This window comes from Pseudophryne corroboree, chromosome 1, assembly GCF_028390025.1.
Source record: "Pseudophryne corroboree isolate aPseCor3 chromosome 1, aPseCor3.hap2, whole genome shotgun sequence".
In the NCBI taxonomy this organism is placed as follows: domain Eukaryota; kingdom Metazoa; phylum Chordata; class Amphibia; order Anura; family Myobatrachidae; genus Pseudophryne; species Pseudophryne corroboree.
The window spans coordinates 1,115,448,964-1,115,465,811 of record NC_086444.1 but is presented as its reverse complement, the minus strand read 5'-3'; the positions used below and the strand labels follow the sequence as shown (position 1 = coordinate 1,115,465,811).

The window sequence follows — 16,848 nt, the reverse complement described above, 5'->3', positions numbered from 1 at the left end:
AGACATATTTGCCACTAATCAACTTCCTCCCTCAATGTCCGAGGCCGTAATTATAGTACTTCCAAAGCCCTGTAAGGATCCCAAACTAGTGGAGTCCTATAGGCCGATCTCCCTTATCCCCACTGATACCAAGATACTGGCAAAAATCCTTGCGGTCCGGCTCAACTTGGTCATTACATCTATAATACACCAGGATCAATCTGGCTTCATGCCAGGGAAATCCACGTCCATTAATTTGCGCAGGCTTTACACTATTTTGCAGGCTCCCCACGACTTCCCCTCGGATGCGGTTGTCGTTTCACTGGACGCGGCTAAGGCATTTGACAGCGTTGAATGGCCGTATCTGTGGGGGGTCATGACATGTATGGGCTTCGGCCCTAACTTTATGCAATGGATTAAATTGCTGTATCATAGCCCTCGCGCCAGCATCTTGGTTAATGGCTATGTTTCTTCCTCCTTTGCTTTGACTCGGGGCACCAGACAGGGATGCCCCCTCTCCCCAGCCTTGTTTGCCATAGCCATTGAACCCTTGGCTTGTTTGGTCAGATCGCACCCGGACATTGGGGGAGTTGAAACGGGCCCATGTACTGACAAAATAGCCCTTTATGCAGACGACCCGTTACTTTTCTTACACGACTACAGTGTGGATATGCCTATAGTGCTGCAGGTCATAGAGACCTTCGGCGGCTTCTCTGGTCTCCGCATAAACTGGTCCAAATCATTTATAATGCCCATTATGGGCTCTCCTCCCTGGGTCCCAAAGATTTCCCTACCGCTAAGCTGGACAGGCCAGTTTAAATATCTTGGGATCCAGGTTACTAATGACCCTTCGGATTTCATATCCTTGAACCTTGACCCACTTGTACAGCTGATTGTACGCAAGTCGAGGGCTTGGTGTAAACTCCCGTTGACAATGACAGGCAGGGTCAGCCTTATTAAGATGATAGTTTTGCCCAAACTACTGTATGTTCTTTTGCAATCCCCTGTATACATATTCCCGGCCTTCTTTAAGAAATTAAACAGTATACTGACATCTCTGATATGGGCCAATAAAAGACCTAGAATAAAGTTAAATACTCTCACTAGACAAAAAGTTGATGGTGGCTTGGCCTTGCCTCACTTCCAAATATATTACTATGCGGCCCAGCAGCTGGTACACATCAGTATCTGGTTGCGGGGAGGAGAGGAGGCTGAACTGAGCTGGGCATTTCTCCGGTGTTACTACCCGGACCTCTCTCCGGCGCAGATTCTGGGGGGGGGGGGGGGGGGGGGGCGCTTCTTGGCTGTCCCCTCCCATTGTTTTTCAGGCCATGAAGATCTGGCAGGCTTTGATACGTATGCTTGGGTACGATAGTATGGACCCGGATACTCCCCTTTGGCGCTCCGCATCACTCCCTGAACTGGGGTCTCTTGAAAGGGGGGGGGGGGCCCGTACTCAGTATCCGCCACATTTCAGTTATATGACAATCGTACAATGAAGTCCTTTCAACAACTAAAGGAGGAGTTTGCTTTCCCAAACTCTTATTTATACAGATTTTTACAGCTCAGGCACACTTTACAATCACAGTTCGGGGATTCTCCCCCGGCGCTCCTCCCTTTCCCCATAAAGACCTTTCTATGTTCATTGGGTCGGGTCAAGGTGATCTCCTTCACTTACTCGTACCTTATAAAAACAATTCATGCAGACCCGCTCTCGAACCTTCGGGAGCGCTGGGAGCGTGATCTGGGCCCCATAGATACGGAGGACTGGGAGGTGGCGCTGGGGAACCCGAGCCAGGTCACCAAGTCACTACGGTTCCAACAAATCCAACTCTTTATATTACATAGATCATATATGACACCGAACAGGTTGGCCAGATTTGGGGCTGGTGGCGCAGCCGCCTGTCCTAAATGCGGGGCCGCTGGCGGATCATTCTGGCACCTGATGTGGGAGTGTCCATCATTACAGGCATTTTGGGTTGGACGGGTCGATTCTGGAACGTACGGGAATACCGAGAGGAATGTTGACTCCAGGATTTTGCATTCTGGGAGTAGGAGGACCTGAATCTGGGTCTAAGTGGGAGGACTTATATGCTCGCAGTATCTGCGCCCTTGCCAAGGTGTGTATTGCGCGGGCATGGATGGCCCCACATTCCCCTACGATGTCCGCATTTAAGGCCCTGGTGAATGACACAGTACTGAAGGATAGGTATATCTATATGAAAAATTATGTCCTTCCTAAACATGAGAAGATATGGTCCTATTGGATTCATTCTACATATTCTTCCCCTGCCCTTAGAATTTAGAACCTAAAGAATTTATAATTTGACATGCCGCACGTCCCCTACGACAGCTAGGCTGCCCGGGTCCCGTGGGACGAGCCAGGCTTCTCTCCCGTATTACGCACTATAGGGATAGCGCACCTCACTTCGCACAACTGTATGAATCTGGGCTAGATGGAGCTGTTTTGGCTTGCTCTGTTTATGGTTCATGTTGTTTTTGTTGTTGTTTTGGTTCTCAGGTGTTTTGTATGCTTTACTAGGCCTTCTAGTTGGGGGGGGGGGGTTGTCGCAGTATTTTGGGGAGAAAACAAGAAATGTTAGTATGTGTTTCAATTTTGATTGCAGTTTTCAGAGAATCTGGTATATGCGGATTAACAATATACAGTCCTGCGAATATCAGCTGCTCCACGTATTTAAACATATTGTTTGAGAAGGATATGTGCATGAATATATTGTATAATAATAATTGTAGATCCCAGTATACACTGAAATGTCTGTAATGATTTCATCCTTGTTGAATAAAAATACTCTATTCAAAAAAACCAAAACATAAACTACATTACCCAAAGTAATCCTGCGTTACTCTGCATTGGTGAATAATCTGATTTCTTCCAAGTAATGACTTACATAACCGTAGTTACAGCTATGTCCTGTAGCTGTCAGAGCATTTGTGCTTTCTTATTACTGCAATATTAAACAGAAGATAATCATTCCAAAATATAAAAAGCAAACATATGACAGTCATCAGGGTTCAACTACAGAATTTTAGAATATTAAAAAGCAATCAACATTGATTGTGTGCTAATTGCAGAAAATTGATTGCGCTTATGTCACTCAATCATTGAGAGCACAGGCTTGTGATTCTCAGGTCACTATGACGGAATTGCATTTTCTTGTAATCTTATAACCTATGCTGCTATTCTAACCAAACATAGCTGAGTGTTATTACATTCCATCATATTATGGTAGAACAATCTTTCTGCTTCGTATATTATTGGGTTTTCTGCATAAAAAAATAAATCTGTGAGTGTAATGCAGGGCTGTAACTAGGGGGGAGGCGACTGTTGCAGCTACACAGGCTGCTGCTGCCACTAAATCCTTGCTTCTGGTTAGCAGGCTTCCTGGAACAACCACCTCCAGGCAGGATTTCAGCATCGCTCCACAGCATCCAGGCAGGCACCCTGCACAGTGGATTGGTGAGTGCTCAGGACTCTCCGGTCCGCACTGCACTTACCGGTGCTGCACTAAGGATGCTGCTCCCGTCCCTGCCCGGCGCCAAACCTGTGAGGCAAGTTTGACTCCCACTACATAGCGGAGTTGCGGCAGCCGCGGCTGAGCTCCGGTGGATGTACCCGTAGTGTATAGTCACCTGTTCTGCAATAGATCGGCGGTGACTATACACTACGGGTATGTCCGCCGGAGCTCAGCCGCGGCTGCAGCTCCGCTATGTCTGTACTGAGCAGGGGCGCCATGGGGGGGCAGGCAGGCAAGTTAGAATGTAAACCTGCTGCGGTGCCGGTCTCTCTCCTCCTCCCCTCCCCCATGTCAGTGCAGGGGAGTGGTTACTTCTGCGGCGGCATCTACTTAAAAAGTAGTTTACTGTAGCAGGCAGGGTGCGGTGTCCCTTCTTTACTTGCTGGCTGTCTCACTGATATATTACTGGGAGGAAGCGTGGCATTCCGGGGCTACAGCCATGCCTCCTCCCTGTAATACATTAGTGTGAAGAGACAGCCGGCCAGTAGAGAATGGACACTGCACCCTGCCTGCTACAGTAAGCTACTTTTTAAGTAGAAGCCGCTCATGGGGATGCGGACGTAAGCGCTCCCCCGCGCCTCCTTCATGTTTGGGGGTGTCAAGCTGCCCCCTCTGTTCCGACGCCTCTGGTAGTGAGTCACAGTCGGGCTCGCCGCTGGCATGTTGTGCTGCAGTCTATAGAGGGCTGGGGGTGCTGGGGTGGCCAGTTTGGGTCAGCTGTGCTGTCTGTTTATGGAGGAGGGAGGGGGGCAATGGTCTCTATGTAGCTCTTTCTCCCCAACTCACCATTCACAGTAGCTCTCTCTCCATGTAGTGCGCTCTTACTCTTTCTTTTACATCTCTCACCATTTCTCTCTCGCCATGTCTGTCTCGTTATCGGTCTCTCACCATGCCCCCCTCTCTCTCACTATCTCACTCGCCATGTCACTCTCTCTCGCCACGTCTTTCGCGCCATGTCACTATCTCCCCTCACGTGCCTCTCTCGCTCGCGATGTGTCACTCTTGCCATGTCTGTCTCGTCATGTCTCTCTTTCTCACTTTTGCCACCTCATTATTGCCATGTTTCTCTCTTCCTCTTGCCACATCTCTCTCGACATGTCTCTTCGGCGCAATTTTCCTCTCTCCCTTCCCATGCCTCTCTCACTCTCTCGCCATATCTTGTCATGTCTCTTTCTCATGTTCCTTTCTCTCTCTTGCCATGTCTCTCTTCCGGTCTCCCACCCTTCATGTTTGCACATACTGTATCCGGAAACCCCCCCTCTAAAATTCCTGCATTTGCCCCTGGGTCTAGGCTCTCTGCTGCTCACCGCCGCTGACCACAAATGGCGGCGGTCAGAGGTACCTCACCGCTGCCGCACCAAAGGCCTCCTTCTAACCGCTGCCCATGGGCTTCACCGCTGCCGACTACACCTCTGCACAGCTGCCAACCACAGTCCCTTCCGCATTTCCGCTGTTCATCTCATTAGGTAATGTTCCCCTGCTTCCCTATGTCCCTCTGTCACTCTCCCTGTCGCTGATGTCCCTGCTGTCTCTCTCTCTGTCCCTGCTGTCACTCCCTCCCTGTCCCTGAATTGTGGATCATACAGTGTGGCATATTGTGAATTTTGGCTCATTCGGTGTGTTGTAATATGATTTTCGTCTCATTCAGTGTGCTATAAAGTGAATTTCGTCTCATTCACTGTGCTATAATGTGAATTTCGTCTCATTCAATGTGCTACAATGTGAGCTTCGGCTCATTCTGCGTGCTATAATGTGAATTTTGGATCATTCAGTGTGCTACAATGTGAATTTCGGCTCATTCAGTGTGCTACAATGTGAGCTTCGGCTCATTCTGTGTGCTACAATGTGAGTTTCGGCTCGTACCGTGGGCTATAAGGTGAAAGGGGCACCAGTACTAGATAGTATAAGGGGTTCCACTACACTGGGCACGCCCCCTTTTCTGGAGCGCGAGCACATTATTACATCCTTGACTTTTGCATACCCCCTCTTCAAAATTTCCACTTCGACCACTGGGCGCTGGTGTAATATAACATCTGATGTGTGATTTTACTGGTATATAGAGGGAAGATAAATGTGCAATATCAGAAAGGTAATGATTCAGTGATCACTAAACGTCATGCAATTTAATAACTTGCCCCCAAGTTTGTACCCATGTCTAACTACTCAGAGAGGCCATAACAGATTAATTCACAAAATAAATTATTCTAGGTTATTCCCACTGGGGTGATTTAAGATTATGAGCAACGCTGTTTATTTTATTTGTGGTAGGGTTGGACCCAAAGCAATTCCTTGGATACATTTGTGTCCATTACTGGCAGCACAACAGTGGTATTCCTTCAAAGAAAAAATACTCTGTGCTTTTCTGCTGTGCCTTTTAATCATCAGGCAAATGGAGGCAAGGAACAACAAGTAATGTTCTAAAGTAAAAGTTATAGGATGGCATGTGCAAGTCAGTAGTTTAAAGAAGATTGCCAAACCCATGCAACCAACAGAAAGCAATGCTCATGGTTTATGAGAATAAGTTGCTATTTAATATTACAAAGACCACATCTATTTCTGTTTTGTGTGTTCAAACAATCATGTAGCCAGTACTCCGTGTGCAATATTAAAGTTTATGTACTGTGACACAAGTCATACAAAAATAGACATGTTTTTACTTATTGGGTTTCAGCTGCAGCCCATGAGCTGCCTTTGCGTAACATGACAAAAAGTGATCACCAGCCTAAGCTGCAATAACAGTACGTGACTACCAGCCAAAAGATAGCTTAAAATGTGAAATGAACAGTACTGTGAAAAAATATATAATAACTAACTCAACAAATAAATCATTTCGATAAAAAGTTAAAGCCGCATGTATTTACAAATAAGGTTAAAGCACAGCAATCATTAAGGGCGATTCAATTTTCTGCAAGGTTCCATAATAAAGTTGCGCATTAGGTGTCCGAATGATGTCTAGGTAACACTGAGTGCTTAATTTGTGATCACTCCGCCTAGAGATATTTTATCATTACCTTAAACAAGTGAGGCTACTGAGAACTTGATCTTTGCGGTTAATTGAATCGCCCCCCTTAAAATGTTAAAAATAGCTTGCATTTGTACAGAAAAAAAAATGTAAAAAAACATAAACAACAACTAAAAAAAAACCCCAGAAAGACAAAACTTAGGGGCACATTTACTAAGCCTTGGAGAATGATAAAGTAGATATATAAACTACCAGCCAATCAGCACATGTAATTTTCCCTGCACAGCGTGTAAAGTGTCAATAAAGCAGCGTTAGTACTTTATCTCTCTCCACTTTATCTCGCTCCAAGGCTTAGTATAGCTCCCCTTTAATTTCTAGCCATAAATATATAGGTCACTTAAGAAAAGGTACAATGTGAATTCCAGGTGTTTACATTTGTGCTCTCCAACTAATCATGGCAAAATGCTGCACATTTTACAGGGAAACTATACAAAAAGTACATGTAGGTGAAGAACAATACATCATCTTATCACCTGCATTCCTGCATGTAAAACATGTCCATGCCTTGACATTAGGTATTGCTGTGCTTATACAGCAAAGCAGATTTTCATACCCACACAGTCTTTGATTTCGAAGCAGCATTTGGTTGGGTTTATATAATGGGACAATTCAGTAAAACACAGCAGCAGTTCCACAATATTGTCACTTTCAGAGCAGCTTTTCTTTATACAAAATGCAAAAAAAAAATATATATATTAAAACCAATGCACCTACAGTGTATAGTCCCATTTTCTTGGCCGCACAAGAATATGGGAACGTGTAACATATTAACGCTTCAGATAGATCACATTATCCAAACTTCTGTGGTCTAAAACGTATTTAAAAAAAATATATATTCTAAAACGATTGCTTTCCTCACTATGTGGATATAAAATTGTATGGAATTTGTCAATGAAGAAAACATGTAGGAATGAACAGAAACGCCTACAGAAATGTGATGTCACAATGGCTTTAAAATTACAATCCAATGGGAGAGGATTCCATCCGGACACTCAAGGTCCTCCCTGCGTGCAGTTCCTGGTGGGGCTCAGTATGGAGACGGAAAGAAATTGCCCGGGCATAGTCCTGTGTAGTATTTGAAATGCTCATAAGGATTCTTGTTTATCTGTACAGAGTTCACTGTGGACTCTAATCTGTTTTTTCAGTTCTTCGATGGTGTTTAGCAAGGCTGATCTTTCCAGCTCAAAAGTACGGACCGACTGCTTTAATTTCACCTCGTTAGTCTGTAAATTCTCTATTGTCGATTCTAGACTTTGGATCCTTCCTTTAGAAACCTAAAAATCGGAAGTGAGAAAAATGAAATATGGGATTAAGTAGCAACAATGGCATCCAAAATATATAAAGCAACATTGTGAATGGGCAGCATGGTGGCATAGTGGCTGACGTTGTTGCGTCACCAAGCGTGGGCCTAGAATTCAGTTCGGATCACTGCACCTGTTTGCTCTGGAAAGACTGGAGAAATATAGTTATAGTCCAAAAGCCTACTGACAGGTTAACTGACATCTGATTAAATGGATCCAACGTGTGTCTGTATGACAGAGCTTTTAGGGTGTGAGTTGTACTGGCTCAGAGACGGATGCCAGCGATTAAATATGCTCTGCACAGCGCTGCTTAATATGTTGGTGCTATAGAGTGATAGTAGGTTGAGCTTAAGTGTTTTTAGGAGTCCTATTATGTGCATTGCCCACAGCAAGTACAGAGCTAGCGAAATTAGTTGCAGAGTGCTTTTACAGGGGTGTATCCAAAGGCTGTGGCGGACGTTTGCACCTTGATGTATGCTTGCTGCGCTTACATATAGCCCATTGTGGGTCCACAGATTTTGTGGTTCCTGAATGACCAGCTAGGATCTCATGGAGAAAATAAAGTGGAGTCTGCACGCAGAAGAACAGTGTGACATCACTGCGCCGGTAGGAGTCAGTCAACCTGCACAGTGCCATTCTACAAAGTAAGTCTACCAGGGTGTCAGCCAGTAACGCTCCTCACATGGCTGCCCGCCGCGGAAGAGTGACAGAGCATAACTAGGGCTCCCATACGTCCCAATTTACCAGGAGAGTATGCCTTTTCCATCAAAACTCATTCATGAATAATTATATTCCCTTCATTTGGTATCTTCCTGTATCACACCTGTGGCTCTCAACCCCAACAGGTCATGCTTTGAGGATTTGTCTGTGGAAGCAGGTGACCCAAAAAATAGATGAACTCGCCTGTGCATGATTAAGGCATACACAAAACATGACCAGTTAGTGTTTCTGTAGGACTGGAGATGAGAACCCCTGCTCCAGGGCCTCGGGTTCATTCTTTGCATGGAGCTTGGGTCTTTTGCCATGTTTAAACGGATGTTCATTGCATGCTCCAGTTTACAAATACCAGGCAAAAACATACTTAACTGGTTAACTGGCTACTTACAATATGGCAGGGAAATTAGGAGGACGGATGTGATTGATTAAACATTTTCTGTAAACCTCTCTAAATAGGTTGGTCATAGTTGCAGACAATAAAAATGCCTTCCAGGAGGTATTAAAGGGCACGGTTAGAGGTGGGAGGTGAGGGTGGCATGGTGTGGTGACATCCCTCTCCTCCTTGTTCAATGCTGCAATTTGCAGAATTGGGCAGTAGAGGGAAGAGCCACGATGACAATATCCACCTTGAATCACATGAACCATCCCCTTCAGTGGGGTAGAAAGAGGCTCTTGGAGGCTAACCAACACTCTTGGAAGCCAAGGATAGATCCCCAAAATTCAGGCGTCTCCCAGTCATTCCCAGGAGAGCAGACAAGTATGAGGTTTGTGTTAGAAAATAAAATCTCCATCTTGGAGATCATCCTTCTAAAAGACTTTTCATTGGCTCCCAAGACAACATTATGACGCATCTTTTTCTTTACAATTCTTGCCTTACAATTTTTAAAGCAATGCTTTTCAGCTTCTTTGAACAGTAATGGGTGTACGTGTCCCTATAGCAGATTTTTCACACAATAATGGCAAAAAAAAAAAAAAAAAAGATCTCCACTTTAAAAAAAAAAAAAACACAAAAAAAAAAACTTGAAACCTTTGTACTGTAAACGGCGTAACATGGTACAGTGGGTGGTTACACATTAAGTGAAAGCATCTATGTGACAATACTACAATAACACAGGGACAAACAAGATTCAGCAGAAAATTGCAGATTTTAACCGAACTTTTAAATTTGTACCCGTCCCTATTTACATACCTGCAACTCCTCCAACAGGTCAAAGTTCTGTTTGCGCAACGTATTATTTGCCTTTTCCAACTTGTGTATTCTCTGATTGTCGCTGAGGGGAGAAGAATCGATCAGTTCATCTTGAAGTACATGGTATTCCACCTCGTAATCCTGCAGCTGCTTTGAAATATCCATTTCAAACACCTACGAAAGAAAAAGTTGAATTATGTTTCAGTTGTCATGGAATGGAGTCCTCAAGTAAGCAAATGATCAGGATCTGAGTAAGCACATCATCGTCATCAGGATCTAATCATCACTAGGGCCCCATCCTAAGGGACCAAAGCCAAACACGGAACCTATGACTCTTTCAGAGTAAGAATGAGGTTTATTACTACTACGCGATCATTAAAAAAAAAAGAAAAGAAAAAAAAAAGTGTTTTTAATATATAAAAAGTTTACTTACAACCTCCACCCTGCAGGGGAGGCCAAATCAACATAAAGGCTTCCTCAACTGAAAACAGGGGTGACCAAGATGCCCGCATGAGGGCAGTACTGGCAGTTCAACCTGCACCAAATGTCCAAACTAGCCCCCAAATTACATAAGTGGATCAATAAAACTTATAGCCTCTTCTAGTGACCATTAATAAAATCATGCCAATATGTCCATAATCCTATATTTTAATTCAGATTTAGGGGTCTATTCGTGAAGCAGTGAAAAGTGTGGACAACTGAGCCAGTGGAGAAGTATAATTTTATAGAATGCATTTTAGAAATGTTACCTCAACATTGATTGGTTGCCATAGGCAACTTCTACGCTGGCTCACTTCACCACACTTTTCACTGCTTCATGAATAGACCCCATCGGTGCCCATGGCACTCTTTATTTCCAGTACCCGCTTTGGTCTGAAAATGTAAACCTGTTTCAATGTTGCCTACATGCTGTTCATTATCTGCTCTTATTATTGGTACCTTCGTTACCACTGCGTTGGTTATCGCTCTTCTTGTGTGCTGCCTTTCTTTGTCAAACATTAAAGAGTTTAAACCCCCCAAAAAACTCCTACCCCACTGCCCAACACCTCTGGTGCAGACCAGGGATTCAGAAATACAAAAGAAAATGATGGCGCTGGGAAACCACACACAGTAGGCCTGTGTCTCGCTGCAGGTAAATGTTTCTTATATTACCTGGTTTATCGTTTTCTCCATCTGAACCAGACCCAGGTTTGGAAGAGTGTTTTTTATAAATTCTACAATGGACTCAAGATTTTCTTGTTGCAAAATTAAGGGCTTGTGACTGCCCAGCAAGCTCAGAGCCACTTTAAATATTACTTCTGATCCCTGAAGGTAAATCATATCTACAAGTAAGAAAATAAAAATATACAAAATCAATGCTGCGAGAATTAAACACAAGTATTATACTGTATCAGCGATGCAAATACAGAACGATAACCCTACAGCAAGATGGCTTCACTGGTAAAGTGAGCACCCCACCTTCCCTTGGGATATGGTCTCTAGGTCGACCGTAACTAGGTCGACAATGTTTAGGTCGACCACTATTGGTCGACAGTAACAAGGTCGATAGGGTTTTAAGGTCGACAGGGTCTCTAGGTCAACATGTTCTAGGTCGACAGGTCAAAAGGTCGACATGAGTGTTTCACATTTTTTTCTACGTTTGGTAACAGTAACCTGTTGCGAGCGTAGTGAGGCACCTTGCCCGAAACATGGCGAGCAAAGCGCACTAATTGGGGTTCCTGGTCATTGTACGGAGAAATCTACACCAATTTTTTTTTTTAAAAACCTCATGTTGACCTTTGACCTGTCAACCTACACCATGTCGACCTAGAGACCCTGTCAACCTAGCATCCCTGTCGACCTAGACACTGTCAACCCTATGGACCACACCCCCTTCCATCAGCTTCCACTTTCCTCTCGTCTTGCTTATCTTTACGCCTCTTATGCTCAATGTGATTGGTAGCCAATCAGAAGGGACACTGACAAACAGATGAAAACCATGTCCACAACCACATAACTGGAGTTTCTCAATAGGAACCTTCTGGCCTAGGGGTGCCATGTAAAACTGCTAAAACTCTAGTGCACTGCAATCAGAGATCCACTGTCCTGGCCAGTTGTGTGCAATTATATTAGTACAGGGCTATGTAGCTGACAAGTCTGGACTCTAAATTCCAAAGACATCCTACTGGGGCCTAGATCAGAGGTTCTGAAACACTGCACTCCAATAGTCCAGGTTTTAAGAATAGGCAACAGGTGACTTAATTAGTACCTCAGTCAGTTTGATTTAACCATCTGCAGTGCAGGTGGGGCAGATGTAACATGTGCAGAGAGTTATAGGCCCTACACACTGGCCGACATCACTCAAAGATATGAACGATCTTGTTCATTAATGAAAGAGATACCGTTCATATCTTTGAGTGTGGAGGCACCAGCGATGAACGATGCGCGTCCCCGCGCTCATTCATCGCTGGTGCCCCGTCGGCTGTGAATGCAGGCCAATATGGACGATCTCGTCCATATTTGCCTGCACTGCTACGGAGCCGGGTGACAGGGGGAGTGAAGAAACTTCACTCCCCCCGTCACTGCCCCCCCGCCGCCGGGTCGCCCGTATCGGCCAATGTGTAGGGCTCTTTAGACTTGGGTGGGGTGTGTTCACACTGAATTTTAAATTGCAGTGTAAAAATAAAACAGCCAGTATTTACCCTGCACAGAAACCATATAACCCACCCAAAACTAACTCTCTCTGCACATGTTATATCTGCCTATGGTTTTGCCCATTAGGGAAAGATTTTGCGATCCATACTGAATTAGGCCCAATAGGTGATCTCATTAAAGGCCCACGGAAGCGTGCATCGTTAACGATATTGGGGGTCATTCCGAGTTGATCACTCGCTGCCGATCAGGTGAAAAAAACTTCATTTATGCGCATGCGCATGGGTATGGGCCGCAATGCACACGCGTGACGCACAGGTACAAAGCTCTTTGTGGTTGTGAAGTTTTTCTTCGCACTGACGGCCACAAGAAGATTGACTGGAAGTGGGCATTTCTGGGTGTCAACTGACCGTTTTCAGGGAGTGTTTGAAAAAACGCAGGCGTGTCTGAAAAACGCAGGCGTGGCTGGGCGTTCGCTGGGCGGGTGTATGACGTCAAATCCGGACACGAATAGGCTGAAGTGATTGCAAGCGCTGAGTAGGTTCAGAGCTACTCTGAAACTGCACAAACTGTTTTTGCAGAGCTCGGCTGCACATGCGTTCGCACTTCTGCTAAGCTAAAATACACTCCCCAGTGGGCGGCGGCATAGCATTTGTACGGCTGCAAAAACTAGCTAGCGAGCGATCAACTCTGAATGACCCCCATTGTACGTACATACGGAATGATTATGGTAACAATGTGTCGTTATAGTCCACATTGTTTAAAAAAAAATCAGCCAGTGTGTATGATCCTTTAAAGATCACTGTGCAAGATGGAACCACACATATTTGCCTCGTTTTCCCATACAATTACATCTGCCAGTATCAATGCATTTTAAAGGCCCAATTTTATCGGCAGTACAAACGTAGCTTTATTGTATCAGTTGCCTCCATGCGTCACATAACAGTGATGCACCTAGTTCTAGTGAATTACCCAACAAGACATTCATTTGTGCAGGTATTTGCTATTGCTAATGTCACATTTTACTCTGCGATTAGCGTTGGGGAGCTGTACACGGTACACTGCTGTCTATCCGTCGGTTGATGTGAGAACTGGGTTAAGTCGGTTTTCTTTTCAAAAAGTTGGGCTGGTATTATACCATCCCTAAACTCTGACTGACCTCTCTGTGCGGAGGATTTCCGCAAGCTCCGGGGGCTAGTCAGCGTTGGTAAATTTGCTAGTGTCTGATTGCATACAGATTTGCTCTTTCACAATCAAAACATTGTTCCCAGCTGATCTGTCCCTTCCTGCAGTTCACGATGCAGCTGTATTCTTACGTATAGGGCTATACAAAGGTGGAATCCTGTCACAGCTGCGACACATCCTACAATAAGCATTATACCTCCTCTCTCTCATCTACAGAGCCCACAGCCAGGGACTGCCTCTGTGTCGGCTACACAGAATCAGGTATTGCACACCTGTAAGGTCATACAGCGAGTGTGATTTATTACGGACCTTCACAGGAATCCTCTAACACTGCACTGAGGAAGACACTGAATTATGTAAACATCATCTGTAAGTACTACGCATTTTCCACAGGACACTACATAGATGAAGTTATTATTTAGGGAAGAGAATGCGACAATGCAGGATGGCCTTCCTCTCTAGATCCCGCAATTGCTGCACCCATTACAGTGCTCCTAGGCTCATTCTGTTCTGTTCAAATCCACCTCCAAACCATCTGCAGAGTTACTTACTAGGGGGAGATGTACTCAGTCTTGGAGAGTGATAAAGTACCAGCCAATCAGCTCCCAACTGCCATGTTACAGGCTGTGTATGAAAATGACAGTTAGGAGCTGATTGGTTGGTTATTTGGTGTCTATTTACTAAGCCTTGGGGAGAGATAAAATGGAGAGCTAAAGTACCAACCAACCAGCTCCTATCATTTTTTCAAACACAGCCTGTAACATAGCAGTCAGGAGCCGGATTGTTTGGTAGTTTATCACTCTCCAAGGCATCAAACATCTGCCAACTAATGTGGCTGCACATAGTGCAGGTGAGTGACCAGTGCACGCCGCAGCAGTCACTTAAAAGGTTAATAAGTCACACAAAACATTTATTAAATGCTGGAGAAAAAAATCCTTCCGTTCCACAGATTTCTTTTCCTCTCTAGTAATTAGAAAACACAAGGGACACTTGTAGGAGCAGCCAACAAAATCAATTCATGTCTTCTGTGGACAGAGAATCCAACAAGTCTCTGCCAATGCCCATATATTTCCATCCATTTCTGTTGTGCAAGGCCCTGATCTATTAACCAGTCCCTTACAGCTGACAAACTCCTCACTGGAAACAAAATAAGAGGACAGCTCCAGCCAAACGCTATTACTTATTACTAGCTAGGAATGAAGGTGACGGTGTGAGTCTAGTGAAAAGCCACTACTGCAGGAAATGTTATTTGGGAACAATTACAAATATGAAGCCCGCCCACCCACCTTCATTTTCAGTTGTGCATGCTACTGCTACATCTGATATTGTATACTCAAATCCCGGCAAGCGTCCATTTGATTTCCTGCTATGAAAAATGGCTAAGAAAGAGCAGGGAGCAGGAGGGTGCCAACCAAATTAGAGAATTACTTGCGGGCGGAGAGCCGCTGGCAGACAGGGGAGAACAGCGCTGCAAGAGGATGTGTCACAGCCACGCCGTTCATTGCAGCGTCCACCCGGCTCCAGCAAGTGAGGTCACGCTTGCTGGAGCCGGGTGGACACTGCCGTGTGCTAGAAATCTTTCTGCAGCGCTGCTCTCCTCCGTCTGCCCGCGGCTCTCCCCCCTCTCCTCCGCTCACAGGTCTCATCTCAATTCGGCTTTTTTTAAAGTCGAATTGAGATGGGATTGAATAGGGGTTGTCGGATCCATTCCGACAAATGCATGTCGGAATGGATCCGACCCTAATTGAATATACTCCTATATGTTGTACATAAATATCTTATAGTATTACTGTAACATGTTTCAAAATTTAAAAAGAAGTGTTCCTTTCGTCATTTTACCCCATTACAAAGGACCTATATATTTGGTGAAACTTCTGCTAAAAATATTTTTGATAAACATCCATTTATTAGATGGATTCAGCAGGCAGACATTCTATTTAAAAAATGAAATCATCAAAAAGAAGTCTAAAAAAAAGTTTATACAGTAAAAGCACCTCCACATATAAAAAAAATACAATAAAAAAATAAATAAGATCTATTAATCATTTAGTCTGCTAGTTATGCCACAGCTGGACTGAATCTGCCATTATACCATCTAATAAACCACACACAATATTATAAGGCTTTTCCCTCAGCTGCAACCCTCACTTCACATCTACATCTCGGGTCCTGTCATCGCTTTCATCGCCAGGACTGGGAAACGCAAAAAGAATAACATAACATACATTTCCTGCAGAACTTACCGAAGACTCTGGCCACAAAGCCTAAAGGGAATTGAGAAGCAAACATGGTGAGAAACCAAGGAGCGGCATAGAGGCTGGGTCCAATCTCAAACTCTTCTAGATGATTGTACAGGTCTCTGTGATAGTCGTGAAGCAGTCGAGAAAGTTGATACATTTGGATCTAAATAAAAATTTGAATAGATTAGAAAATGTTCAATTACAATGAACGGTTCACACTGAGGGATAACCGTGTTTATTAAAGTGCAGCATTGGGTAATTTGTATTCTCACAGGAAGCAGTGGGGGAATCAAGCCCTTGGAGGCAACCGCAATCACAGGTCAATCACCACTACTGGCAGCATATAATAAACACATCTGCAAAATAAATCTATATAACCGAAACTACAACAAACAATCAAATCATCTGACATGTCTAAGAAAAAGTGATTCCTTCATTGTAGCAAGTCTGTGCGCAAAGCTGGTAACTCTGCAACAATGGGAGGTCTGGTATGGCCAACAGCAATTAGGACACGAAGTGCTAAGAATATACAATAGTCATTGAGGTTATAGAAATATCCAGGCTTTTTACACAAGCACTGTTGGATGTATTTAAAAGCTGTAAAGACTTTCATTAGCTGGACACACACTTACTGATTTCACTGGCCAAAATGGAGTCACAGGGGTCAATCCAATTGTCCGCGATGGTCTCACGGGTGCAAGTCACCACGGCAGCAGTCGCACTTTACAGTGGCCCGAATTTGCGCAAAAGTGCTCACCAATCCACAGAGGTCCAAGCAATTTTGTGTGAATGCAGCCCGTGAAAGGTGCGAGACAGGTGCAGTTGCCGGCACTGAAATGCTGCGGCAATAGCACATTGCACACTTTGTGGTTAATGGGATTTACACCATGGTACGCAGGGCTGACCTGGTGACAAGCAGAGGCTGGGAGGTGGGCGAGTAGGAAGCTTATGGTTGTAGAAGCCTGAGATTTCTTCAATAACTGGCTGGCTGGTTGGTGATGTGAACTTGAATATTTTGGAGTAATTAGCCCATGTACAGTATACAGGG

General features: G+C 44.5%; 1 protein-coding gene across 7 annotated transcripts in view; it reads right to left on the bottom strand.

Annotated features, from left to right (window-relative positions):
* Positions 1–6,023: 6,023 nt before the first annotated feature.
* Positions 6,024–16,848, bottom strand: part of TBC1D1 (TBC1 domain family member 1) — a 349,707-nt gene continuing 338,882 nt past the window's right edge. For all 7 annotated transcript variants that reach the window (XM_063922416.1, XM_063922425.1, XM_063922450.1 and 4 more), the window contains 4 exons: positions 15,804–15,963; positions 10,897–11,066; positions 9,745–9,918; positions 6,024–7,811 (listed from right to left, as the gene is read on the bottom strand). In XM_063922416.1, coding sequence (XP_063778486.1) covers positions 7,623–7,811; positions 9,745–9,918; positions 10,897–11,066; positions 15,804–15,963 — 693 coding nt within the window. In that variant the 3' untranslated portion in view covers positions 6,024–7,622. The remainder of the gene's footprint in view (positions 7,812–9,744; positions 9,919–10,896; positions 11,067–15,803; positions 15,964–16,848) is intronic.